Below are 27,088 nucleotides of genomic sequence, written 5' to 3'. Positions count from 1 at the left end.
CTTTAACCCGGAAAATGTTTTTAACTTCCTTGTCCGTCTGCTAACACCGTCCCCTGTAGCTAGCCACGGGTACAGAGAGTTCCCTGTACAAACACCTACAATAATAGGACAACAATAGCGCTTTTAATTTGTTTTTTTTGTTTTTTGTTTTTTTTTACTTTTCAATGGAATATGGCTTTGTTGACTGCCACTGTCACATATCAGCCCGTGAGTTTGAGGAGGTAGGCTCTTAAAATCACTTCCATGAGGCTGTGAACGCGAAGCTAACTAACATAACACATTGAAAACTAGCTGAAAGTTCATTGTACATGAATATTACAAACGTACTGTATCCTGGTTATTATTGCACCCAATTTTGTGTCATTTAATTGGGTTTTATATTTATTTTTAAGCTGTTAAATGTAATCACATAGCAGTCAGCGGCAGGGTTTTACAACATTATTATTTTTTTGCTCTGCAGGATGTGGAGGATGTGATCCTGAGGACCAGACAGGTCTGTTTCCAGTTAATCTGAGAAATTCACCACCGATACTGAGCTAAAAGACTCCAGTACGAGGACAGTCAATGCAGAGAAACGCCACAGAGTAACACTGTAGATTATTAAACGTATATGCAGTATATGTTGACAGTGTTTCTGGTGATACTGTGTTAGTCTTATGGGGTTAATTGTGGTTTTAAACGTCTGGATGAGCAGAAAACATAACTCATGTATAGAAATATCACATATATAATGCTCTTTTGTTTTATTGCTAGAGAAAACTCTTATATCACAATTACTGTCTCTCTTTGTGTGTTTTAAGGCCGGGGTCAAGACTCTCATTGCAGTCACGGAGGGAGTCGGGGAGTTCAGCAGAGTTCTCCAGCTGCAACAACGGTCTGTGCACTATTTTATACTGTGTGTTTGTTGTTTTTTATTGAGCGGTAAATGCATAAACAGACGAGGTGAAAGCTATAAAAACATGTAGGATATTTAATTTTCAAACAGGGAAAAATGTTGAGAAAAGAAAAGGCGCCACAACGTTCTTCTTCCTATAGGAAAAAAAAACAAAACGCTTTTATTGCAGAATTAAGATCTTTGAATCACTGACACGGCCACGCTCCGTTTCTTAAATGTGAATATTTTCTACTTTCTGTTATTTTTCAGCTTCTTAAATGTGAATATTTTCTACTTTCTATCATTTTTCAGCTTCTTAAATGTGAATATTTTCTACTTCGTCATTTTTCAGCTTCTTAAATGTGAATATTTTCTACTTTCTGTTATTTTTCAGCTTCTTAAATGTGAATATGTTCTACTTTCTGTCATTTTTCAGCTTCTTTAATGTGAATATTTTCTACTTTCTGTCATTTTTCAGCTTCTTAAATGTGAATATTTTCTACTTCTCTGTCATTTTCAGCTTTTTAATGTGAATATTTTTACTTCTGTCATTTTTCAGCTTCTTTAATGTGAATATTTTCTACTTTCTGTCATTTTTCAGCTTCTTAAATGTAAATATTTTCTACTTTCTGTCATTTTTCTTGATCTCGATCAGTTGGGTATATTTAAACGATGGTAGCGTCGGGCTGCAACAAAAAAGTGAAAGGCGTCTGAATATTTTGTGAAGCCTTCAGAGTGAAAATGTTGACATTATTCCTTTTACAGCTGCTCTCTGCTGGAGGTCGTCCTCTGTGTTTATTTGTCCTCTGTGTTTTATTTCTCACAGTTTTCCAGATCTGGTTTCTCCGTGTCTGGGCGTTCACCCTCTGCAGGGCGGCGAGGAGCCGCAGGAACGGCAGCGCAGCGCGAGGCTACAGGTGGTGATCACACAAACCCCGTCTGCTCTGTGGAGGAAGAGGTCAGGAGGTCAGAGGGTGAAGGTTCACAGGAGGAGGAGGAGAGCAACTCATTTATTTTCTCTTTTAAGCAACAAGTTATTCAGGCTTCCTACAGATCTACAAACTTTTGTTTTCTCCATGAACTGATGGTTACTTTGAAAATAAAACTAGATCAATACATTCAGAAACTCTTTCAACGTTCAGAGTCCTCGAGGTAGGAGTTAGTGTTCGGGATTAAATTACAGGCAAAATAACACCATCATCATTTATGGGTTCATTTCATGAGTTTAATCCGGTAGATTGAATAAAATGAGATTAATGTGGGCGTGCTGTGTTTTTAAAGGACCTGGATGCTGCTTTGCCTCTGATCTACAAACACAGAGAACGTCTCACTGCTGTTGGAGAGGTATGCGCGCACACACACACACACACACACACACACACACACACACACAGCGGTGCTCCCACTCCAAACATTAATGTGACTCCAGAAGAAAGAAAAGAGGATTAAAGTTGTCATAACTGTGTGTGTGTGTGTGTGTGTGTGTGTGTGTGTGTGTGTGTGTGTGTCGGAGCACATTTCAGGCATCAGCTGATGATGTGTTGCTTTTATGGATCAGCTCCAGCTTTTCATTCGTCTGCAGGATGAGACTAAATCCTCTCTCTGTCTTTTATGATCACATGACGCGCCTCAGGCTACATTTTTGTTGTTTTTTAAAATAAAAACACGTGAATTCAACAGAACTCTGACATCAGGATTTGCCTCGTTTAGAAATGATCCAACAACGGGTGTCGATGATCTAAAATAATCAAGGGTATCTTCATCAGGGTTCCCAAGGGTCCTTGAAAGTCTTTGGAAATGACCCTAGACATGGGTCATTGAAAGTTTTTGAATTAAAGTTAATTTGATATTTTAGGTAAATGTCTCCCACTGCCAATGTGCCCTTTCAAAAAAAATTTAAGGGCCTCTAGATACCTTATTTTCAAATTCACAAACTTTCAAGGACCTGTGGGAACCCTGAAGGACACATCAGCAGCAGGAGACAATTTCCTTTACATTTACCGTTCCCACGGGTCCTTGAAATCCTCGAAAGTTTGTCAATTTGAAAACAATGTGTCTGAAGGTCCTTGAAAGTTTTTGAGAATTGCTCCAAATAGACATGGGTCATGGAAAGTGCTTGAATTGTCTGCAAGAAAAAGGTGTAGTTGATATTTAAGGTAAATGTCTTCTGCTGCTGATGTGTCCTTCAGGGTTCCCACGGGTCCTTGAAAGTTTGTGAATTTGAAAATAAGGTATCTCGAGGCCCTTGAAATTTTTTTGGAAGTTGCTGTAAATAGACATGGTTCATTGAAAGTAAATGGCCCTAAATAGACATATATCATTGAAAGTGCTTTAATTGTATTTTATGCACAAATGTTTTTAAGTTAATTTGATATTTTAGGTAATTGTCTCCCGATTCAGGGTTCCAACAGGTCCTTGAAATCCTTGGAAGTTTGTAAATTTGAAAATCAAGTATCTCAAGGCCCTTGAACGTTCTTGAAAATGAACCCAAATAAACGTGGGTCATTGAAAGTGCTTGAATTTTGAGCAAGACATACGTTGATACACAACTATAAGCTCTTCCACCTTAAGCTGTGTCAGCTCATTCCAGTCCTTGAATTTGAGGGAATTGGTCCTGCAAAGTCCTTGACAATTCCTTGTATTTGTTAACAGAGGTGTGGGAAGTGTCTGTTGTACGAGGTGGTAAAAACACGTTTAAATGTGCCGCTTTAACAAGTGTAGATGCTCTTCTTTTGTCTTCTCTGTCGTCACAGATCGGTTTAGACTTCACGCCGTGGTGCGCTCCCACTCAGCAGCACAGAGACGACCAAATGGCCGTGTTTGTGAAGCAGCTCGACGTCGCCAAAGAGCTGGACCTTCCTGTGTGAGTGAGAGTAGATGTTGAAGTTGAAGATTTATTTTTGAAACTGGGTTTTGCAGAGTCACCTCATGGAGGAACTGTTGCAGGTAAACTCAAATAAGCACTTAGTTCACTGTATGTTTGTATGGCTGACTGCACTCTGCTGCTCCCTGTGGTAAAAAGCAGCAGGTGCACACTCAAAGAAAACATGGCTGCGATTAGCGGACGCACACACACACACACACACACACACACACAGAAGAAAGGATAAGTTTGCCACTGTATCTCAATGTTAAACTGACGTTTCCAACAGGAAACTGGTTTGTTTCTCCCACACCAAAGCCCATAGAGAAAATCAGTGATTTTAACATCACAGCACACAGGAGTTGTTGATCCACTGCTGTTTCCATCGCTGAGTTCAAATGTCTTATTTTGTCAATTCGGCATTTGAAATCCTTTGTTCAGATTAACCTCAGTGACACAAAGTGACCACACGAGGCAGCAGTAGACCAGCAGCTCCTGTGTCCCCGTGAGCTAAAATCACTGATTTTCCCTATGGGGTTTGGCGTGGGAGATGAGGAAGATGCCGATGACTTACTCTTCCTTTCCTGTTTGCTGCACAGAAATGTCCACTCGCGATCAGCTGCTCAAGTCACCATAGAGACCATGAAAGCACAAGGTGAGTTTTCCGGCTTCACAGTGTTTGTCGCAGTTGCTGCAGAGGAGACGGGCGGACGTTACGTCTCCGTGACTTCTTCTCCGTCAGGTATCGGCCGCGCTCTGCTTCACAACTTTGCGGGGAAGCCGTCGGTAGCTCTGGAAGGCGTGAACGCCGGTTACTACTTCTCCTTCCCGCCTGCCGTCTGTAAGAACCAACAGGTGGGTCATGGAGGGAGATAAACTGTCATTTCCTGCCAATATGGTGTCGCTTTGGTTGCGTGGCGCCGCCTGCCGGAGCTGTGTAGACCACTTCAGCTCCTCCTCCTGTCTCCAGCAGTGAGGACAGGAGAAGACCAGTGTTTTTTGGGTTTAAATTCTCCTGATGTTTTCTTTATTATTATTTTACCACAGAGAGACAAACTGATTGCACGGATTCCACTGGACAACATCTGTCTGGAAACAGATTCTCCTGCTCTGGGGCCTGACGGCGCGCATGTATGTTGTTTTTTTTCTGATTATTTAAAATGAACGATAAAGACTGGATGTTACACAAACACTGGAGCCTGTTGTTACATCAACAGTCAATAATCAAAAAATATTCACATTTAAGAAGCTGAAAAATGACAGAAAGTAGAAAATATTCACATTTAAGAATTTGAAAAATGACAGAAAGTAGAAAATATTCACATATAAGAAGCTGAAAATCAGAAAGTCTTAAAAAACTTGTCTTAAAAATGAAAAAAACCTCAAACCGACATATCATTCATCAAAATAGTTGATGATTTATGCAGTAATCGACTAATTGTTTTAGCCCTAATTAGAATGTGAACGTTTGTAATCTCAGTATATCTTTTAAGGAAATGTCTTCATATTCGGCACCAAACGTTCTCCGGGACACAGCTGAAGTGTTTAGGGTTGGATGAAGCAGTAATTGTGTTGTGTCTCATTCTCTTTTGTCTCCAGGTGAGGAACGAGCCCTGCAACATTGTTCTCTGCTGCGCTTATGTCGCCAAAATCAAAGGCCTGTCACCTCAGAGGGTTCAGTTTGTCACGGCGCAGAACGCCAGAAGACTCTTCTTTCCCGGAGCCGAGTTCTGAGGACACGCCTCTTCGAGTCGCAACAGTTTTGGACCTGATCTCTGACGACCAGGGGCCCGTTTCAGAAAGCAGGTTTAGTGAAAACTCTTAGTTAACCCTGAGATGAGGGAAACTCTGGTTTTTCGTTTTCACAAAGCCAGTTCAGCTTAACGCTGAGTCAGTTACCCCAGCAACATACTCCGTGAAAGTAATAAAAGTCTTTCAAAACATCGAAATCCAATCAGATGTTACTTCCAGTGTGCAAACTACACCCCGGTTTGCAGGACGGACACTCGCGCGTGCCTCAGAGCGAGGACTTGAGGCGTATTTCCACCGGCTCTACTCGCCTCGGGACGACACGGTTTAGGTACATACTCAAGTCAACACGTCCGTGATTACAAGCCTGTACGTCTCCTTACCTTAAGTCAGCTCATATCACCACATATACACTCCAACCTCCACACACGCATCAAATCTTAATCAAATCAATCAAAAAACAATATTTTAGAGACGCCCCCAAAATCTCACAAATCATGTTTCCAGGGGAGCGCATGTCTCATCGTAGTTCACACCAACACTGTGCACATTAATAAATAATAATAAGAATAATGATAATGACTTTGATTTATAAAGTTTGACAGCATTTCAGTGACTGTGTTTATATTTACTTGTTCTTACTCTCCCTCACTTGTTCTTTACTCTCCCTCACTTGTTCTTACGCTCCCTCGCTTGTTATTTACGCTCCCTCGCTTGTTATTTACGCTCCCTCGCTTGTTATTTACGCTCCCTCGCTTGTTCTTCACGCCCTCGCTGTTCTTCAAGCTCCCTCACTTGTTCTTTACGGTCCCCCACTTGTTCTTCACACTCCTCGCTCTTTGTTATTCACATATTCACGCCCTCACTTGTTATTTACGCCTCACTTGTTCTTACGCCTCACTTGTTCTTACGCCCTCGCTTGTTATTTCGCTGTTATTTACGCCCTTGTTCTCACACTCCTCGCTGTTATTCACGCCCTCACTTGTTATTCATTATTTACGCCTCACTTGTTATTTACACCCCTCACTTGTTATTTACGCTCCCTCACTTGTTATTTACACTCCCTCACTTGTTATTTACGCTCCCTCACTTGTTATTTACGCTCCCTCGCTTGTTCTTTATGCTCCCTCACTCCATCGCACTGTGTTTGTTTTATTTGTGGGCGGGCCTTAGGAAGCTGCTCGTGATTGGTTCCTGTGTTTTTGAGTGACAGCTCAATCGACTGGATGTCGCCACAGGCTTGGACTCGCTGTCCATGTGGAACTCGATCCCCGTCGACCTCTGACAAAATAATTGTAAATATCTAAAGTTTATAATCTGACCCAAGATATTTACAATTGTTTTGTCGGATGTTGACGGAGGAAAGACAGCGACAGTGTCTGTCTGTCTGTCTGTCTGTCTGTCGCTTGCTCGCTCTGTAAATAAGACAAATCTACTCAGGGATTTTGAGCCTTTTTTTTAATTATTGTTATTGTTGTCGTCGTATTAATCTTGAACACCTGAACACTTGCTGCTTGTGTTGAGTCACATCACATTTCACACCAGCTGAGTTTTACCTGGAAGAGACGGAAAAGACAAACGGTTTGAGACAGACGAAGAAAGAAGACGATCACTTCAGTATAAAATACTGTCCTGTCTGCGATTAAAAAAATAAATCTCTATTTCCACCTCATTACAGTTGTAGAGGTACAGTTGTGAATTTTTTCAACCTTTTTTAAATAAATAAATAGCAATTTTCTTTTCACAGAGGACGTTGCTGTGGACACGCAGTGAGTGGACGGATGTCTCACGGCTTTCTCTGAAGTGTCTTCTCTCTGGGAGTTTGGCAGGAGGAGGAGGAGGAGGAGGTTCCTCTGAGCGGACGCTCCTGCGGAGTGGCGCTCCGGCTCCGGTCAGAGCTTTGAGGAGCAGCGTGCTCGTCTTCAGGTGCTGACGGTAATGTCTCCTCTGAGTTCTGTCCCAACTCTGCTGCGGCTTCACGTCCACCTGACACCACGTCTCCCTGACACGGTTCAGCTCCACGACAGCTTCACCCGACATTTTCCTCCTCTCTCTTCTCTCCGTCTCCGTCTGTTTCTTTTCCCCCTTTTAAATAAATGATCCACGGTTGGTGCATGATGCTGTGGCTGCCATGGCAACAGGAAACTTGAAGAAGCCTCTCCAAAGATCCTTCTATGTTGGACAGGATGAGTTACTCCGTATTTACAGCGTATTTTCAGAAAGACAAAACAAATATATAATCAAACTTGACTTTTTTATACTTAACAAACAAGGAAAACGGCAACAATAAATACAAAATAATAAGTTCCATTTAGTTTTTTGGTTGGTTTTCTTGTGCTTTTGTTAAAAAGTAAGAACAGAAATTAGAAAAACATTTCAAAAATAAATATAAATCAAAAAAAAATAATTTTCCTGATGATTATTTTCTTTTCCTGTCATTTTCCCTCTTTTTCTTATCCTTTTCTTTTACTTTTGGCAAATGTCACAAAACTTGAACAAACGGAAACAATAAAAAAGTAATTATTATTCATTTGTTATTTCGTTTTACTCACGTGCAATAAACACTACTAAATAATTACCCACAATTCAACAATAACACAACAAACGTCGACTTTGTATGAACATTTTTTGCAAATGAGACTCAATAATTGTATATTTGTTACCTGATAATTATTCAGAATTCTGTCCGCTTTTTACTTCTGTTACGTTTAAAACATTTGCTTTTAAATGCTTTTAAAGTCAAAAGTATCTGTAACTTAACGACAAAAAGTTATTTATTTCAGAAATGGATCAAATCTATAGAACCAGAAATGTATCACATGCACGCACGGACGCACGCACACACATTTTTGTTTTTAGTGAGCAGTTATTTTTCCTGGTGTTGGTTTTTGAAAACTGAGACAGAGTGAGCGCTCTCCTCCTACTCCACGGGGGGGTCAAAGGTTATCTGACCCTCCTGAGAACAGCTGAGAGCCCTTAAAGAAGCCTGAGAAACGTACAAATGAACGTATATTTGATGTAAATTTCAGTTTTTCTTCTTTCTTTGACGTGGACCAGACGAAAATCACCTGCTGTGGATTCACACGGGCTCAGAATAGGATTAGAGCAGATTATGAGCGCAGCATATGGACACAGAGCTGCAGTACACAGTTTAAACTTTAGCAACATGTTTATGACACAATACCATAAAATAAGGTCCTGAAAGAGACGATAAGATGTAAGGTAATGAAATAATAATTGAGATACGATGAGATACAATAGTTTTTCCATTGTTACAGCAGCAAATATAGTGAAGGACATAAAAGTATAAACATGCTTTTGTATATACTGTACATAGATATTTAATATTAAGATCATTTAAAGTATATGCAGTTTAGACAGAGTAAATCAGGCAGTTAAACATTGTAATTATCTTTAATTATCATTGTTAATACTGCGTGTGTGTATGTATTACAGTGTGTGTGTGTGTGTGTGTGTGTGTGTGCGCGCTACAGTAGTGTACAGTTCCATCATGGCTTCTCTGCCTCCACATGGTCCAGGATGATTCAGCCTGGGACGCGATTGGTTCCCGGGAATCGGAAGGCAACGTGTGTCACACACACAAAAGAGAGAGAGATAAAGAGGGGGGAGAGAGCGAGAGAGAGAGGTAGATTATCTTATCATGATGAATATGAGGTGTTAGTTTTATTTCTCTCTCGCTACTTTTGTTGTTATTTAAATTTATTTTATTAACCGCCATCACTCTCGTTGTTTGAAGCATCGTTTCATTGTAACTGAATGAGCGAACCAGAGCGCGCGGCGGCCGCGTTTCCTGCTTCATCTCTCCACCACTCATCTGTCACGAGAACAAGAAAAAGAAGAAGCGGAAGATCAGAGACTGCCGACGCCGCGCGGACAACATGGTCGCCGGCGAGCTCGTGCAGGAGCATCTGCGCGCGGATGCCGGTTCACCTGACAACATCACGGCGGTGAAGACACCGGAGTCTGACGGTGACGCAGCGGCGGTGGAGCGGCGGAAAGAGGACGACGACGACGCCGCTTCCGCCCTGCCGCTCCTGCCGCTGCCGCAGGAGGAAGACAAAGAGGGCGGTGAGTTAGAAGAGAAGCCGGATGAAAGAGAGGCGATGCTGCCCAACGGAGGAGCAGGAGAAGCGGCGGCGGAGGAGGAGGAGGAGGAAGAGACGCGCCTGGAGACGCGGCTGTACCTGCGCCGCTTCGCCGTGCTCGCCGTCTTCAGCCTGTACTCGCTGGTCAACGCCTTCCAGTGGATTCACTACAGCATCATCGCCAACGTGTTCACGAGCTACTACGGCGTCAGCAACAGCGAGGTGGACTGGCTCTCCATCGTCTACATGGTCGCTTACGTGCCGCTCATCTTCCCCGCCACCTGGCTGCTGGACCGCCGGGGGCTGCGGCTCACCGCGCTGCTCGGCGCGGGCCTCAACTGCGCCGGCGCGTGGCTCAAGTGCGCCAGCGTCCGGCCCGACCTGTTCGGGGTCACCATGGCGGCGCAGGTCGTCTGCTCCGTGGCGCAGGTCTTCATCCTCGGCCTGCCGTCCCGCCTCGCCTCGGTGTGGTTCGGCCCCCGCGAGGTCTCCACGGCGTGCGCCGCAGCTGTGCTGGGGAACCAGGTCAGTGATGTGCACCAAACACTGGGTCTGGGGCCCGCAGATGAGTCGCGGGAGACATTTTTGGGGTCCCCAAGTAAATGAGGCAGAGTTTTCTCAACACTTGGAAATATTTTTTCAATAATTTAAACAAGTTTCTTTGAAGTTTCAGAAACGGCGATCAACGTTTTCTTGCATTTACTCGACCACATTTGATTATCAAAATAAGCAGTAGTTGCAGCCTCAAAATAGATGTGTGTGTGTGCATATATATATATATATATATATATATATACACACATATACATATATATATATATATATATATATATACATATATATATATATATATATATATATATATATACGTATATATACATATATGTGTATATATATATATATATATATGTATATATATATATGTATGTTAGGATATGATCACAAATGGATCATTTCTAAATCCTGCGTAAACAGCCTTTGCTTTGCCAGATTATGAAATATCCTTGATTTAAATTTGACTCCCATTTTAGCGACTATTTGAACACAAAACTCACATTTGCACCTGGCAGATTAATGAATGAATGAAGTCATAGTTCAGGTGTTTTTTAGTTGCCAGCAGATTTTAGCTGCTAATCAAAAGGCTCGTAAAAATCTATACCAGTTCAAGTCTTGATATCTTTAAGAAAATGTTTCACGTCCTTATCTCACAGTGAGACTTTTCCAACAGGAAACTGAAGTTTATAAACCACTCACTCTCTCACACCAAACCCCATAGAGAAAATCAGTGATTTTAACATCACAGCGCACAGGAGTTGTTGATCCACTGCTGCCTCCATCACTAAGTTCAAATGTCTTATTTTGTCATACGGCATTTGAAAACCTTCACTCAGACTTCCCTCAGTGACACAAAGTGACCACACGAGGCAGCAGTAGACCAGCAGCTCCTGTGTGTGTGTGATGTTAAAATCACTGATTTTCTCTATGGGCTTTGGTGTGGGAGTCTCCAGTTGAGGTAAAGGAGTAAGAGACATTTTTTAAGAGATCATAAATTAATAATTTAAGTGTAGATTTTATTAAGTGGCTCTTTTGTTAAATTGGCTAGCGTCTGTTTGTCTGTCGTCCTCAGCTGGGCGTCGCCATTGGCTTCCTGCTGCCTCCGGTGTTGGTTCCCACCACTCCTAATGACGTGGAGCTGACAGGTCACAACATCAGGGTGATGTTCTACGGCACGGCTGCCGTCTCCACCGCCCTCTTCCTCCTCACATTTATAGGTACGCCGCAAACACAAAAGAGATGCTTTGCATCATGGGTAAATGTCTGCCATTTACCCAGCGCTGCCATCTGCTCTGACTGACGTGACCACATGTGCTCTCCTGTCCATTAGAACAGAGCTGCTCGTGTGTGTGTGTCCTCACTTTGATGTCCCAGTGGGGATTTTAAACAGAACACACACTAATCCACTAGGACATGTGTCTCTCACTGGGACAAAATTGAGGACAAATAGGGTCCAAACTGCATTTTATTAAAAAAACCCAAAAACGTTATTTTGGTTTTTGATTTCAAGAAATCCGAAATTCCTTCATTGGGAATGTTAACTTTCCAGTTTAAAGTGATAGTTCAGGTATTCTTTCTGACTGGACACAAGTTTATATATTGCTAACTCTCCCACACCAAAGTCCATAGAGAAAATCAGTGATTTTAGCTCGTGGGGACACAGGAGCTGCTGGTCTACTGCAGCCCCGTGTGGTCACTTTGTGTCACTGAGGTAAATCTGAATAAAGGATTTCAAAAGCCGAAGAGACAAAATAAGACTTGAACTTAGTGATGGAGGCAGCAGTGGATCAACAACTCCTGTGTGTGTGATGTTAAAATCACTGATTTCCTCTATGTGGTTTGGTGTGGGAGGGTGAGTGGTTTACGAAGTGACACAAAACGTCAGATTTAAGTCGCAAAAGTTCTCATACAGCAGAATTAAAGTTGTGTACATATTCTTACAATATCGTCAGTTTAAGCCAGGATATATTTTTATTCGGTGAGCTTTTTGTTGATTGCCTAAAACATGAAAACTCTCTTAAAAAAAACCCCAAACTATTACGTTGAGTTAAAGTTAGAGTAGCATTGAATTAATAGCTGAGTTTGTTTTTTATGTTTCTAATCTTAATGTGAGTCAAGTGTCGTCGTTGATCAGTGTTTCCCAAACCTGTAAATGATCTCAAATGTCTTGTTTTATTGATTTTATTTCTAATATGGTGCGAAGAAACCGGAACATATTCACATTTCACAAGAGATGAACCCATCAGACAGGAGTTTGCTTTCTTGCTTCTGGTTTGTCAGAAAACTCCCCACCACAAAACGCCCGCGAGGGCTAACTTGCAAAGCATGCTCCGCTGAGGCAAATGTTACTGTCAAAACACTGTAAGAAACAAGTTATTAAAGAAGCAGTACGTACGCCATCGTCACCTTCCTACTGTACCTTAGATTTTCTGTGACGACTTTAATTGGTTTTAAAGGCTGGAAAAAAATGACATACACTAAAAATTACAAATTACCACGGCTTTTGACGTAGAGAAAATCCTTTGATAGCTTTTAATCATTAATCTGTCTAGAACATATGGACAGAGTTTGACGCGGCTAGCTCAAACACACGAGGACAAGTTTGTTCAAATGCGTGGACTAGCTTTTTTTTTTTTTTCCAAAATGGCCCACTTCTGGGTGGGCCGACATAGTGGAAGTGCATTAGAAATTTGTTTGGAATCACGAGAGCTAGAGCTGAAACGATTACTAAATTAATCGACAATCGGTTAGAAGCTTTTTTCATGATTAAAACAAGATTTCCGATTTGTTTAAGGTTCTTAAATGTGAATATTTTCTTAATTTCTTTGCTCTGGAGAACAAAGATATCATTTAAAGTGAATCATTTTGGTTTGTGGACAAAACAAGACATTTGAGAACATCATCATTTCCAGGTTTGATGAACAAAGATCAACATTTTTTCAACAAGTTTTCTGATATTCTGAACACCAAATGATTAATCGATTAATCAAGAAAATAATCGATAGATTAATCAATTGTGAAAATAATCGTTAGTTGCAGCTCTAATGAGAGCAACAAGTGTACTAGTGTTTGGTGTTTGGTTAAAATTGTAACAACAATGTGCGACTTAGACACGATGGAAAGAAATCCAAAATTTAGCATTTTAATAAAATTTTTCCACTTTCTCCCGCCTCAAAAATTCCCAAAGAATTCCTTCTGTCTGACAATGAGTGAACCTCTGGGGGAGCTATAGAGCCCTGGTAAAATACAGGTAAAATAAAATAAATACAAAGGGAGAATAATTGTCACTGTACAAAGATCATGAGATGATCTCCTCCTGAAAAAATATTAAGATTGAGAAATAAAGAAAGATGTGAATGAAAATAAATGTGTGGCCTGTGGGAGTTTCTCAGGGAGCCCACCTGGGCCCCATACAAATCCTTCCACAGCAGTGTTTTTGTCTTTAAAATATTATATTATTACTCTTGTACTGTGTCTTCCACAGTCATCAGGGATCGTCCAGCCCACCCCCCCAGTCAGGCCCAGGCTGTCCTACCAGACACTCCTCCCGATGATTACTCCTACAAGCAGTCCATCCTCAACCTGATGAAGAATAAAGCCTTCATCCTGCTGCTCATCAGCTACGGTAAACTCAACGATCCAGCACCAGTGTTTATTTTAGTGGGGTTGGTGAGTGCGTCGTGTCAACACTTGACCTCTTCTTCTTCTTCTGTCTGCAGGTATACTCACTGGAGCCTTCTACTCCGTCTCGACGCTCCTCAACCAGATGATCATGGCCTGCTATGAGGTAAAACTAGAATTAACTGCCAGTGATTGATGACTGTGAAAGTAGATCAAATTTCTAAATAAAATTATGTTGACTTGGAACGATATTTAGTTCACGACAACATTGTATTTGTGATGTAAAATTATTCTATTAGTTGGGCCACATGACATGGATTGCTAATGTGGCATTAGCAGCTAATGTCGCCCTGGCAATGGGGCTTTCACATTAGCATACTGTAGCCAAAAAAAATGGCATTAGACTGAGAGGAGGTGTCAAACTGAGAGTTTGAGACCTCCGATGTAGGGAGCGTGGCCTCAATGGCCCTGCAGTAAGTAGTGTTTGTGATATGTCACTGTGATTGAGGATTAGCATGTTACTGCTACTCTAACTGCATGTTACTGCTACTCTAACTGTATTCACTAATTGTTTTAGCCAAGATTATGCTACACTTAATTTTTTTTACCAACTATATTTATGTTCCCAACCTTCAACTTTGAAAATCTCCAGTTTATTACTATTAATTCCCATAAATGAAACACCTGAATCTTTCGGCGGACAGGGAGGCAAAAACTGAGTGAGAGAAGAACAAGAGACTCTTCTGATGACTTTGATGACACAAGTTTTATTGTCTGTGGCTCTGAGTTCATTAGCTGCTTTCACGCATGCCTGCAGCCCACACACACACACACACACAAATAAAGCCTTATCCCTTTTTATGTCAACATAATATATCAGGATATAAATAAAATCAGTAATATGTGGATATAACGCTGCATACAGCAGCCTTTAAACAAGGAAAAAGAAATCTTAAAGGTGACATAGAATGCTTGTATCGCACATATGTTAGTTATGGAGGTCTACTTACATATATTAACTTGTTTTCATGATTAAAAACCTCCTAGTCGCTGCAAACGAGCCGATCTCTCATCAGCCGCGTTATTTCAGACCAAAACCCAGAACGTGGACTGTGTTGTGATTGGCCAGCCAACGAGAGCTTTCCCATTGTCCTGCGATTGGCCAGGTACCTGGAAGTGACGTAATAGATAGGCCAGCTCTCAGATACACAGCTCCCCCTCTGGCACGGTGGATGCTCTGCATCTCAGCAGCTACAACGAGAGTAGTTCTTCTTCTTCTGCGGTTGAATGTACGCAACCGGATGCGCCCGGACTAGTGCCCGCACCAGGAGGCGCTACAGTGGTGGGAGGAGTGGTGAGGTATACTGATGACATCATCAACATACGGAAGTGCCGATCCACTTCACAGAGCCCAGGAAAACAATAAAACCCTATTTTCTCAGCAGTGGCTGAACTGTTTGTTTTGAAACTTTAGGGTTTCATAAACGAGGTCATGATGCAGATACACACACACAAACGCAGCGTTAATTGGAGCTTCCGGTCTATGTGGCCTTTAAGACCAGATCTTGTCTCATGTCACCATATATAGATAATAATAATATCTAATACAATATTTACTTTAAATACACTTATTACTACTTTTCATTTCACTTTATTTGTGAGCTACACTGTTAAACAGTACATAAAAAAGTGGACATTATAAACTCTTAACGTTTGAAATTAAATAACTTGGATGGTAGGTGTTATCTTTTCTTGTCATATTTCCATCAGCTGTTTTTGTTGTTGTTTCTTTTCTTTTTGAAATAACTTTCGCAGTGCAGTTGCCGTAAATATAGTTTCATTGTTGCAAACATACCTCCTCACCTCTCTCCCCCCCTCCACCCGGGTCTCTGCAAAACGTTCCAAACTCACTTTCTGACCAAATTCTGACCGGAATCAGCTGTTAAATGTGGAATACATTTAACAGCTGATTCCGTCCACATTTTTGCACATAGCGCAAATCATAGGGTTCTAGAAGGAAGGGTGTGTGGTTACCATGGAAACAACAATTGCTGATAATGATGAAAATCTTCATCACTCTCCTCTCTTCTTGTCTCCTCTCCTCAGAACCAGCAGTTGAACGCTGGGAGAATTGGTTTGACCCTGGTTGTCGCTGGAATGGTTGGGTCTATCCTCTGTGGTCTGTGGCTGGACCACACCAAGACATACAAGTAGGTAGCACACACACACACACACACACACACAGTCATCTGTTAATGTATTTTATTTAGACCTGATCTAAACCTGATCACATCGGTTTTCCAGGATGACGACTCTGATAGTCTACGTCCTGTCGTTTCTGGGCATGGTGGTCTTCACCTTCACTCTGGACCTGAACAACATCTACCTGGTCTTCTTCACTGGTGGAGTCCTTGGGTATGACCAGCGTTCACTCAGTTCCACGTGTTTGCTTTATGTACGACCTGTTTTAATGAATATATATCAGCTTTAAATTGGAAAAAAATTGCCACCACTCATAACTTGTTATGAATGGTTGCTGCCATTAGCATCTCCCTCCCTTAGGTTAGCGACAAAAAAGTCCAAAAAGCTTTGGCCACAATTATTTACTTTAGCAACTAATGTAGCCGTGGCAACAGTCTTTCATGTTAGCATGATATCGAGAAATAAAATGACATTGGAGTTTGCCGTTAGCAGCTAATGTAGCCACATACCATGGCCTTGGAATTTGACATTAGCGCCTTATGTATGGCATTGGGCTTTCACATTAGCATACTGTAGCCAGATAAAATGGCATTGGAGTTTGATGTTAGCAGCTAATGTAGCCATGGTATTGGGCTTTTATGCCCCGCAGGTTTGACATTTCAGTGTCTACAACAAACAAGGACTCGACGGGCATGAGAGCTGCGTCTTTGTCTCATTGTTGTTGGATGAAACACGGCAGCTGCAGATAAGAGGCTGCTCCCTGCATCTGTAAACACTCACTCCACAGCGGGGGTTAAATCTGCTGCTGTGGGCTACTTTCACACAAGAGCATCCATATTATCCAGTAAATGTTACTGGATATGAGCATTAAAGGAATAGTTTGGGATTTACTACCATGGTATCCCTGTTCTTAATTGGCCAGCAAACTCGCCTGACCTTAACCCCATAGAAAATCTATGGGGTATTGTGAAGAGGAAGATGTGATACACCAGACCCAACAATGCAGAAGAGCTGAAGGCCACTGTCAGAACAACCAGGGCTCTCATAACACCTGAGCAGAATATCATCAACTTTTTGATGATATTCTAATTATATGACCAGCACCTGTATTGTTACGTGTAGAGCAATGCCAAAGTAACAAACAAACAAAAACTTAACTCTAACAAACCTAATCTTACCTCCAGTAAACAAAAAAGAAAGACAAGAAAATGGCTTCACTCACAATTTAGTCCAAACACTACAACAAGTATATTTGACTTTGACTAACAAACAAAATCTCTGAAAGCAGAAACAACTTAGGTTTCAAAGTTGCCTTTTTAACCTATACACAAAAACAACTTGCAAATGAAACTTACCTATAACTTACTACAACAATAACACAATGATCAATCACAGAAACAAATAAAAAATCTCTTTTTGCTTTAGCTAACGTGGATATGTACATTTGCATGTTTTATAATGTATATGGACTACTTGGAAGAGGATTGGGGCCACACATGAATTTAATTTAAAAAATAAAATTCAGAATTGTTTTTTTACCTTTTTACCTCATCCTCTTTTGTTTAAAATATAGTGAAAGGACATCGGCAGCAGAGAAAAGAAAAGTCTTAAATAATTCAATGTATGGCTCTTTTCTTCCTGAATCATTGTGGCCCTCTGTAAAACAAACTAACGTCTGCGTCTCAGGTTCTTCATGACTGGTTACCTGCCGCTGGGCTTTGAGTTCGGCGTGGAGATCACTTACCCAGAGTCTGAAGGAACGTCGTCAGGCCTCCTCAACGCGTTCGCTCAGGTACACACATGCAGCGTGTCCTGAAGGTTCTAACCTGCAGAATAGCTTTATTGAATTTTACAATCATTTACATTCTTGTGTGTGTGTGTGTGTTTGTGTGTGTGTGTAGATATTCGGGATCATTTTCACACTGATTCAGGGCAGACTGACCACAGATTACAATCCTCTGGTTGGAAACATCTTCCTCTGTGTTTGGATCTTACTCGGAATATTGCTCACAGGTACGCTCCGTGTGTGTGTGTGTGTGTGTGTGCGTAGTTATAACTATATATACATATATAAACACACATGGTCCTATTGAAGCAGCATTTCATTTCTGAGGAACTGGTTTAAGTTTAGGACTAAGATTTGAATTGTGGTTAAGTTTAGGGTTAGTCATGAACTGGTTATGGTTAATGTTAATGAAGTTCTAAATAAATATTTGAAATGCTTCTATTTGAACACTGTCTCTCTGTTTCAGCGTTAATCAAGTCAGAACTGAAAAGACACAACGTGAACATGGGAGCAGCCGGTAAAAACCTGCGAGCGGTGAGTTCACAGACGCACACGCGTGCTGAATATTCATGATCTGCTGGGACCAGTGTGTCCCGCTGACTTTTACTCGAGGGATAAAACTGCCAGAAACAGGTTTCAGTGTCTGTCCAAACAGTTACAGTTATTTTAATGTCTGTAATGAGTCTGAGTAATGAGTTCCTGATGGGTTGTGGGAGTGAGTTCCAGAGAGTGGGGGCGGCCGCATCGAAGGCTCGGTCCCCCAGGATTCGGTGCTTTGTCCTGAGGGGAGTGAGGAGGTTGGCGGCGGCGGGTGGGACAGTGTAGGTGGAGGAGGTCGGTGAGATATACAATACGTTGTATTGTATGCGGTATGGAACAGGGAGCCTGTGGAATGTGGTCACTGGAGCGGGTGAGCAGACGGGCAGCAGTCTGGAGGTAATGAAGGCATGGATGAGGATTTCTGCAGTGGATTGTGAAAGGCAGGGACGGAGACGGGCTATATTGCGGAGGTGGAAATGTATGTTTTGGTTATATAGTTTATGTGGGGTTTGAATGAGAGGGTGGAGTCCAGGATAACGCCGAGATTGCGTGCGGAGGGGGAGGGAGTGATTGAGTGGCCGTCGATGGTGAGGGAGATGTTCTGGGCCAATGGGAGGAGAGATTTGGGTCCGGTGAGGATGTGTTCTGTTTTATTGCTGTTGAGTTTGCGGAAATTGTGGTCCATCTAGGTTTTAATGTCGGAAAGGCAGTGTGTGACGGTGGAGAGAATGGATTTGGTGGATATGTATACCTGGGTGTTGTCGGTGTAACAGTGAAAATGAAGTGCATGATGACGGATGATATGACCAAGGGGAAGCACTCACGTGTAAAAGTTAGCATCCTTTTAGAGCATACTAACTTCACACATGTGTAAAAGTTAGCATCCTTTTAGAGCATGCTAACTTCACTCGTGCATAAACGTTGAGGGGGGTGGAGTGGCTCAGTGGTTAAGACTGGTACCCTGTGTGCAAAAGACTTCATGGTCGCAAGTTCAACTCCACCCATGGCAGGTTGTACTCAATTCCTTTGTAAGTCGCTTTGGATAAAAGGGTCAGCTAAATTACATGTAATGTAACACAATAAAAGTTAGCATCATTTTAGAGCATGCTAACTTCACTTGTGCTTAAAAGTTAGCATCCTGTTATGGGTTGCTAACTTCACTTGAGAGTAAAAGTTAGCATCCTGTTAGGGCTTGCTAACTTCACTCGTGAGTAAAAGTTAGCATACTGTTAGGGCTTGCTGACTTAGTTACGTTCATCTTATGTCCGATATATTTTATTTTGGATCGGGGGATTCCTAATTAAAAACTTAATTCCAAACTATTTCCAGGCCTGGAAAACCCTGTACATACTAGTGTTTACTGTATTCATTATTGTTGTTGCTGTATTATTGTCTCGCTCTGATCTGTACAAATTTGTTCTTATTATTACATTACATGTCATTGACGCTTTTATCCAAAGCGACTTACAATGGAATTGAGTACAATCAGCCAGGGGTGGAGTCGAACTTGTGACCATTGCGACCATGATGTCTTTCGCACACAGGGTACCTGTCTTAACCACTGAGCCACTCCGCCCACTCAGAGCTTCATATGTTGTTTTCATGGCCGCAAATCTGCTCTCTACACTTTAATGGCTCCACTATTCTCCTCTCCCTGTCTTGGTCCCTTAAATTATTCGGAAAACCCTTTAGAAAAGGACAACCCTCAGTCCCTCCCGTGAAATGACCTTATTGGATGTTTTTGTCTCCTCTTCGGCGTTGCTTCCAGGCGACGCTCTTAAAAGCTGTCTCCTCTGAAATGTAACCTTGCCACCAAGTGATGGCCTCTAACTATTCCTGAAGGTTCTCTGCAAAGACCAAGCCCTTAAATCTTCTTTGGTGCCTCTTCAATCAGTCCTTGTTCCTCCATTCTGCAGGGTCACAGTTGAAGTGCCGTCCGTCTCACCCGTCCTTCTGATCTTCTAACTGTCCCTGATTTCCTGAAGATTGTTTAAGGAAGGTCCTGTTTCTTTGTGGGGTCAGATTTTGTAGTATTTAGATGTTGGTGGAAAGTGTTCAGAGACATTTTTTTTTCCATTTCATGTCATTTAGCAGACGCTTTTATCCAAAGCGAGTTACAATGGAATTGAGTACAATCAGCCAGGGGTGGAGTCGAACTTGCGACCATTACGACTATGATGTCTTTCGCACACAGGGTACCGGGCTTAACCACTGAGCCACTCCACCCAGAACAGAGTGTTTTCCCTCACCGTATCGACGTTGACTTTTCTGTTTTGTTCTCCCAGGTCCCTAATGAGTGTCCCTAGGACGGCTCTGTAGACAAGAAACCCAACGCAGTCGAGCTGGAGTCCTCACGCAGCTTCTCCTGTGAAAACCTCATTGTGAAACCTGAACCCGAAGTCTCTAAATCACAGGAGAGAGAGGACAGTCTCCTGTCTCCCTGCTGCCCTGGGAAACATGTTGGCACCACAGTCTATGTGATGCACTGAAAGGTGAACTTGATTTTTATTGCCAAGCATAATTTCTTGGATGTCTTGGAAATGTTTAAAGCTCTGGATTTGAGCCAATCAAGCATTGCTGCACTCGACACTGGGGGAGGGACTAAGAGGCACCAGATGGGGGTTGGTTAAACCTTCCATCCAACACTGTTTTGAAAGGAGACCCAGCTCCTTCAAATCCCCAAACTCCTGGACAGATGAAGTTTTCTGGTTTTTTTTCTCTTGATGGAGTCATTTTAGATGAAAGTAAACTGAAGAAGAGCGGCACGCAGAAGTGTGGCACCTTCGATTGAAACCGGACTGCTGACTTCAGAGGAATCACAGGTCTACACGACTGGACAATGGAATTTGGTGGTAATTGGCATCGATACAGGTCTGATAGTTGTTAAAGTCACTGGATCGCTCACTCACTCATTGTCTACCACTCCATCCTCCATCACAATCCCAGCTGACATAGGGCGGTAGGCGGGGTCACACCCTGTCCATCGCAGGGCCACACACATAGAGACAAACAACTGTTCACTCTCACACCTATGGTCAGTTTAGAGTGTCCAGTTGACCTAATCCCCATATTGCATGTTCTTGGACTGTGGGAGGAAGCCGGAGAACCCGGAGGAAACCCACGCACACGCAGGGAGAACATGCAAACCACATGGAAAGGCCGGCTGTCAAAACACAATATCTGACCACATGCGTGAGCACAAATGTGTTATTAATAGCTTGTTGGTTGATGTGCTACAAGCGAGCGTAGCGTCGAGTCATTCCTGGTGTAGAATTCTTCACAGGTGCAAAAAATGTGTTACTTTCTGTGATGTTCTACCCGACCCGGTCCCATCCACTGGAACCAAACCCAGACTAAATGTAACGTGACCATGTCCTGAGTTCAAAGCACAACCGTAAAAACACTTGCACAGCGCAATGTCCAAAAAAAGAAAATGTGGCGTGGAGCTGAGAACGTCGCATCTCGTATCGTAGGATTTTGTCTACAAAATGGACAGCAGACGCACAAATATGTAACACAACAAATACTGGACGTTACATCGCTTTATTTACCAGCTGTTACATGTAAAAAAAAAAGTTTACCTAAACCAGTTATGCATCAAAATGAATGATTGGAAGTAACTTTATACACTTAATTTGTCCTTTTAAGTAATGTGTCCCCTCACTGTCCTTCTTTTCTGCCACTATTCAGATCAACAAATGAGTAAAATGTGTTATTGCAGATTAAGATTAAGATTAAGATTAAACAGAGACTTCACTACAGCAGGCCCAACTTTGCCTGTTAAAACATTTAAGAACTGAAACCCATGAAAGACGATTTTCACCCTTTTTTTTCTTCATAATAAGTACTTATAAGTACTCCTATACATTTGTACTTTAATGCTAATACTTTTGCGTATGTAGGAATTTTACTTTTTAATTATTTATTTAAGTTTTTTTTTTTTCTTCGTTATTTCTAATGTGGAGACAAAATAACTGAAGCCCCAAAAGTCAGTCCTTACAAAAGCTGTTATTTAACTGCGCGCTCGTGTCTTTCTAAAAGCGACTGTCAAATATTCTTGGTAGAAAACCAGATTGTCCTCGGCGACACAGAGGAGACGAGACACTGCCGCCATCTGCTGGACCGATTCTGAAACCTTTTTGTACAGTAAGCGCTCTTCACTTTAATTAAATTCAAGTGTTTTACTGCAACGTCTGTGTCTTCCTGTTGTTTTACGACACACACAGAGGCTGGTTCCCATGACTTCAGAGGACATTGCGTTGACTTACAGTCACTTCCTGTAGACTTAACCTAACCTTAACCTTGACCTTAACTTTAAAACATGTCTTCACCTTAAAATGAGCTCATGTACGTTATGGGGACTTGATGTTTGTCCCCCATCAGGAAGACATGTCCTCGTAATGTGAGCGTGTAACCAGAATTAGGTCCCCACACACACACTGATGACTTCAGCTTTAATTGAACTAAAAAGGTTCCTGTCTTTATTTAAGTGTTTGTTTAAAGGTCAAATATGTAACTCTTTATTACTTTGATGTGTTTAAATAAAAGCGTCATCTATGCCTTAGATTCCTTTCATCACGCCTGCACGTTGCCTCATATAGAGGCCTGAACCCCAACGATTGTGCAATGATTGTGTTATCTTTACATCTTGTGCTACACACACACACACACACACACACGCGTACAAACAAGTTATTATTTAGCAAAGTGCGTTGAGCAGCGTGTTTTTCTTTGACGCTGTGGAGCGCGAGCTGGCTTTGAGGTGGACACGCGTGGTTTTTTTTGACCCTGTGGAGCGCGAGCTGGCTTTGAGGTGGACACGCGGTGAAGTCCTGATCACACAGGTTTGTGACCACAGCGAGGAAGTTCGAAACCCACTCAGATGAGTTGGAGTGATTGTGACAGACACATGATGGCTGCGCTGCTGTTCATCCTCTTTCTCGTGTCTCATCTTGAAGGTAATTTGACTTGTTTTTTGTTTTTGTTTGTTTTTAATGAAAGTTTAAAGTATTGTAGTTTAACTGTATCCTGGAGTTCGTTCGTCTGCTGCTTCCTCTGTAACGCACAGCGTTTGGAAGAACGGCGTTATTTTCTCAGTAACGGGGTAATCTAACGAATTACAGCGCCGTTAACGTTACTTGCGGTGCGTTACTATGCATTGATTGAATAAACTGTGTAATCCCAACTGGCTCACAGCTAGGTAAGAGATTATGATTGAGAACGTACATGTAATGTGTGCATGAAGCATCTCACAATGACACACATCTACAAAGTTAGTTGCCAAAAACACCGATTATTGAGAGTTTATTTAATTAAGAATAAGACTACAGCAAAAAACACACATTTTTGGTTGTTTAAAAGTTTGCTTTTGTTGTCTCAGGTTGATTTCTGAAGTTTGATTTCATTTGCTAGAGTTAAATGCACTTTATTTACTTTTCTTACAAAGATAATACTTGAAGTGCAGGAGAAACATCTTGCCGTCTGTCGACGTGCAACAAATATAGAAAGTTATGTCCAAACATCTGTTGTACTCATTTCAACTGACTTGTGAAAACTACACAAAAAAATCCTTTTTTTTTAACCATAACGCAAATAGTTACTTTGACTGCTAACGAGTAATTCAGTTACTAACTCAGTTACTTAAGTAGTGAGTAACTATAACTAATTACTTTTTTAAAGTAACGTTCCCAACACTGGTAACGTAACACTGTAACAACCTGCAGATTATGTTGACTGTACGATGGAGACGAGGTTCATTTGAACCTCTTATCTCAGTTTTTCCAAAAACTGAGCTTTATGACAAAGATGTGTAAATAAAGAGGAATAATTGTTGTTTCACCATGTCATAAATAACCATATAAGACCTGGTATTTATGAAGTGTCTATAAAATATAAGGAGACTTCCTTCAACTTCTGTCAAACTGTGTTTAAATGGATTTTTCTGGACATTGTGTCTGTCGCTGTTTTTCCGCAGCAGGAGCGGCACAACTCAGAAAAACCAACTGTCCCTACCGCAGACGTGGAGATGACGTCGTTCTGTCGCTGCGTGGTTTTGGAACATGCGACGCGTTAGCTTGGACCCGTGATGGATCGGTGTCTCGCCAGAGGCCGCTGCGCCAGGGCGCCAACTGCTCTCTGCACATCGACAACGTCACGGCCGAGGACGCCGGCTGCTACAGCTCGCCGGAGGACACGCTGTGTCTGTACGTCGTGAGCGGTGAGTTTCATTTCTACAACTTTATACTTGACAAGCTTGTGTTTGTCTACGGCAGAAATGTTGTTTGTTTTTAGGGGGTCCACAATGTGGGTAATCTGCTGTTGTGCGAGTGTTGGACTTCACCGTTGTTGTTGTTATTTACTTGTTGAGCCGTTTTGGACACGTCTTAGTCCGCCTCCTCTGTGGAGGGACGGTTTCCTTCACTCCTCTTTCAAAGCCGTCCGTCTTCCCCGGCCAGAATGTGATCATTCTCGTCCTCAGAAGAGTGTCCTTGTCCTCCAGGTGTCAGCAGAGTAAAGATTTGTATATAACAATTATTATTGAACGCATGAACCATGTACGTGACGGACCTGATGGAAGTTTTTCAAGCATGTCCAGAAAGGGTTCCTAGCATCTGAAACGTTATCACCTGTCCTCTCTCAGTTTCAGACGCTGGACCACAGCGAGACAGTCGCGTGACGCTGCAGTGCTCTCTGTTCAGAGCCGCGCATTACACACCCTGTGGACAGAGTAACATCCTCTGGTTGGACGAGACGGGGACCGAGCTGCTCCACGACGACGACGCGTGCGAGGTCGCAGAGGGCCCGTGTGTCTCCAACCTGACTGTGGACGCCGACCCCGGCAGGACGTACACCTGCCAGGTGATGGATGACACGTACGACGTCATGATCGAGGCCAACCACACGCTGGTCTTCAGAGGTGAGACGACAAACCAGCGGCTGCTAACTCTGCTTTTCACTGGGAGACACTGTCTGTCTTGTGGACGACCGGGAACAAAGTGGAGATACGTGTCCACCAAACGCACAAACGTGATGGCGGTGGCGAGCGGTCCACGCTCTTCACAGGACGACAATGATTCTGGGGCTTTTTGGTCTTTATTCTATTATTTGAGATGAAATATAGAATTTAAATTTAAAAGGGTGAAAAAAAGTTCATGACCACTTTGATAACATGTTATATTATATACTCCACATATTTGATTCCACTGTGATTCCACTGTGATTCCACAGACGCTGCCACAGACGCTGCTGAGTGGTCTCCTCTGAGCTTCGTCATGTTGACTCTGCGTGTGTCAGTCCTGATCCTGATGATTGTGATCACGGTTCTCATCATCATCAAAACACGAAAAGAAAAACAGGTGAGTGAACTGAGGCCGGGACAGAATCAGCGAACACGACATCCTCATGTGTGTTTGTTTGTTTTTCTCTGTCCAGGATCCAAAAAGCCAAAGAGTGATGGAAGTGAGCGTGTGAAACCACAAGTGAAAGCCTCCTCTTTTCTTTTTTTCTTCTCTAAACCAAATGTGTCTTAAATGGTGCTGTCCGTCACTGTCACGCTGTTCTTTAGCCAGTTAACTTTCTTTATTTTTTCTTAGTTTCTATTTGCATCTCATATTATAAACTACAGAAAAGTATTTAGGGAATATACATATATGTAGGGGTCAGAATACTTCCCGTACCCACTGTACATATGTGGTTAGGGTTCAAAATAATAGCAAGATAAATCACTGTTTTTGTTAGAATTTCAACTTCTACACAGCAAGTAAGTTTCTAGAAGGTTTAGTAAAGGTATAGAAAACCAACACACCCAACAGGCATGAAGTGCATTCTGCTGATTCTGTGAAACTGAATCATTTACTGAGGGGGCGTGTTCAAAAAAATAGCGGTGCCAAGTTCAGTTGATTATGTGAAAAGAAAATAGGTGTTAAACAGGTGGCTCTTATTTAAGGATCAAGGCCACTGACGCTGCATATGCTGGCTGAGTCAAATGGGTCGTTCAAGACACTATTCAGAAGAAGAGCGTTCTTCTTTCATTAAGAAATGAATAAAAGAGGGGAAGAAGTCATGTTGCCGTATGCTGGAGAGGAAATGTAAAATATTTACTTTCTGTAAAATATTCTCAAATATTATCAAATTCAATTCCTTTTTCCAATTGTCTTGCTTTGAAATAGAGTGTGCAGTGTCCCCAATGCATTTATGTTCATTAAAATACAATTTATTTGAAGAATTTAAACACACTGCTATTATTATTCTAAACATACATGTACACACACATCATAGCATGTGTCACGTCACAGTGAATCGTGAAGCTTTTGCTGGTATATTTGTGTCCTTACACTTTCATGTTCATTTTTACTTTGCGCTCATATTTTATATTTGTTTACTTTTGTGTTACGTACACTTTTCCGTATATTTCATTTAACTGATGTGATACAAGTCATGTAAGTCATCTGTAAACAAAGAAAATGAAATAAAACTTCTCCCACACAGTAAAGATGTACATTTAAACGTGTGACCTTTGAACTATTGCACTCTATGAGGAAAAAGGGGCATTTTTAATAAACACCAGTGTGGTTAACTTATATCCTGCCCCCTGGTGGTTGCTATTTGTTGTCATTACATGTCATTTAGCAGACGCTTTTATCCAAAGCGACTTACAAAAGTGCATTTAAACATTTGGGTACAAATAAGAGCTAGAAGTAAGTAAGAGCTTCAAGTAGAACCAAACTATGAAGTGCTAGTCATAAGTGCGATGTATAAGCAAGTTTTTTTTGTTGCCGTCTTAGTCGAGGTAG

The 27,088-nt window shown here is 41.9% G+C and overlaps 3 protein-coding genes across 5 annotated transcripts; all 3 read left to right on the top strand.

Annotated features, from left to right (window-relative positions):
- Window positions 1–15: 15 nt before the first annotated feature.
- On the top strand, window positions 16–7,437 carry tatdn3 (TatD DNase domain containing 3). The gene is made up of 11 exons (XM_044049617.1): window positions 16–221; window positions 461–493; window positions 801–874; window positions 1,701–1,791; window positions 2,156–2,218; window positions 3,628–3,737; window positions 4,337–4,392; window positions 4,480–4,592; window positions 4,785–4,868; window positions 5,337–5,543; window positions 7,234–7,437. Exons 1-10 carry the CDS (start codon window positions 165–167, stop codon window positions 5,469–5,471), a joined length of 816 nt encoding a protein of 271 aa, XP_043905552.1. The 5' UTR covers window positions 16–164; the 3' UTR covers window positions 5,472–5,543; window positions 7,234–7,437.
- Window positions 7,438–8,981: 1,544 nt separating this feature from the next.
- On the top strand, window positions 8,982–22,855 carry flvcr1 (FLVCR heme transporter 1). The gene is made up of 10 exons (XM_044049594.1): window positions 8,982–10,117; window positions 11,220–11,364; window positions 13,632–13,772; window positions 13,867–13,934; window positions 15,875–15,978; window positions 16,073–16,183; window positions 17,657–17,762; window positions 17,872–17,983; window positions 18,223–18,290; window positions 20,582–22,855. Exons 1-10 carry the CDS (start codon window positions 9,386–9,388, stop codon window positions 20,600–20,602), a joined length of 1,608 nt encoding a protein of 535 aa, XP_043905529.1. The 5' UTR covers window positions 8,982–9,385; the 3' UTR covers window positions 20,603–22,855.
- A 69-nt stretch (window positions 22,856–22,924) lies between these two features.
- Window positions 22,925–26,787, top strand: LOC122784372. Of its 3 annotated transcripts, none has more exons than XM_044049619.1 (5): window positions 22,925–23,254; window positions 24,274–24,513; window positions 24,937–25,212; window positions 25,524–25,651; window positions 25,728–26,787. In XM_044049619.1, the coding sequence occupies exons 1-5, from the start codon at window positions 23,179–23,181 to the stop codon at window positions 25,764–25,766; spliced, it is 759 nt and encodes a 252-aa protein (XP_043905554.1). In that variant the 5' UTR covers window positions 22,925–23,178; the 3' UTR covers window positions 25,767–26,787. The 3 variants fall into 3 exon arrangements, with proteins under 3 accessions (XP_043905554.1, XP_043905553.1, XP_043905556.1); XM_044049618.1 differs by having other exon boundaries at window positions 24,271–24,513; XM_044049621.1 differs by having other exon boundaries at window positions 24,271–24,513; window positions 25,723–26,787.
- Window positions 26,788–27,088: the final 301 nt, after the last annotated feature.

Source organism: Solea senegalensis, linkage group LG17 (assembly GCF_019176455.1).
Source record: "Solea senegalensis isolate Sse05_10M linkage group LG17, IFAPA_SoseM_1, whole genome shotgun sequence".
Lineage (NCBI taxonomy): Eukaryota > Metazoa > Chordata > Actinopteri > Pleuronectiformes > Soleidae > Solea > Solea senegalensis.
The sequence above is the reverse complement of the archived record's forward strand: the minus strand, read 5'-3'. Positions and strand labels throughout refer to the sequence as shown.

What these genes read in the sequence shown, in the direction of transcription:
- tatdn3 (XM_044049617.1), top strand. Translation starts at nt 165, where the DNA reads ATGGAATATGGCTTTGTTGACTGCCACTGTCACATATCAGCCCGTGAG. An exon ending in TGATCCTGAGGACCAGACAG is followed by an intron (nt 494 to 800) that starts GTCTGTTTCCAG and finishes GTGTGTTTTAAG; the next exon opens with GCCGGGGTCAAGACTCTCAT. An exon ending in AAAGAGCTGGACCTTCCTGT is followed by an intron (nt 3,738 to 4,336) that starts GTGAGTGAGAGT and finishes TTTGCTGCACAG; the next exon opens with AAATGTCCACTCGCGATCAG.
- flvcr1 (XM_044049594.1), top strand. Translation starts at nt 9,386, where the DNA reads ATGGTCGCCGGCGAGCTCGTGCAGGAGCATCTGCGCGCGGATGCCGGT. An exon ending in CAGCTGTGCTGGGGAACCAG is followed by an intron (nt 10,118 to 11,219) that starts GTCAGTGATGTG and finishes TGTCGTCCTCAG; the next exon opens with CTGGGCGTCGCCATTGGCTT. An exon ending in TCCTCAACGCGTTCGCTCAG is followed by an intron (nt 17,763 to 17,871) that starts GTACACACATGC and finishes GTGTGTGTGTAG; the next exon opens with ATATTCGGGATCATTTTCAC.
- LOC122784372 (XM_044049618.1), top strand. Translation starts at nt 23,179, where the DNA reads ATGAGTTGGAGTGATTGTGACAGACACATGATGGCTGCGCTGCTGTTC. An exon ending in TCTCGTGTCTCATCTTGAAG is followed by an intron (nt 23,255 to 24,270) that starts GTAATTTGACTT and finishes GTTTTTCCGCAG; the next exon opens with CAGGAGCGGCACAACTCAGA. An exon ending in GTGTCTGTACGTCGTGAGCG is followed by an intron (nt 24,514 to 24,936) that starts GTGAGTTTCATT and finishes GTCCTCTCTCAG; the next exon opens with TTTCAGACGCTGGACCACAG.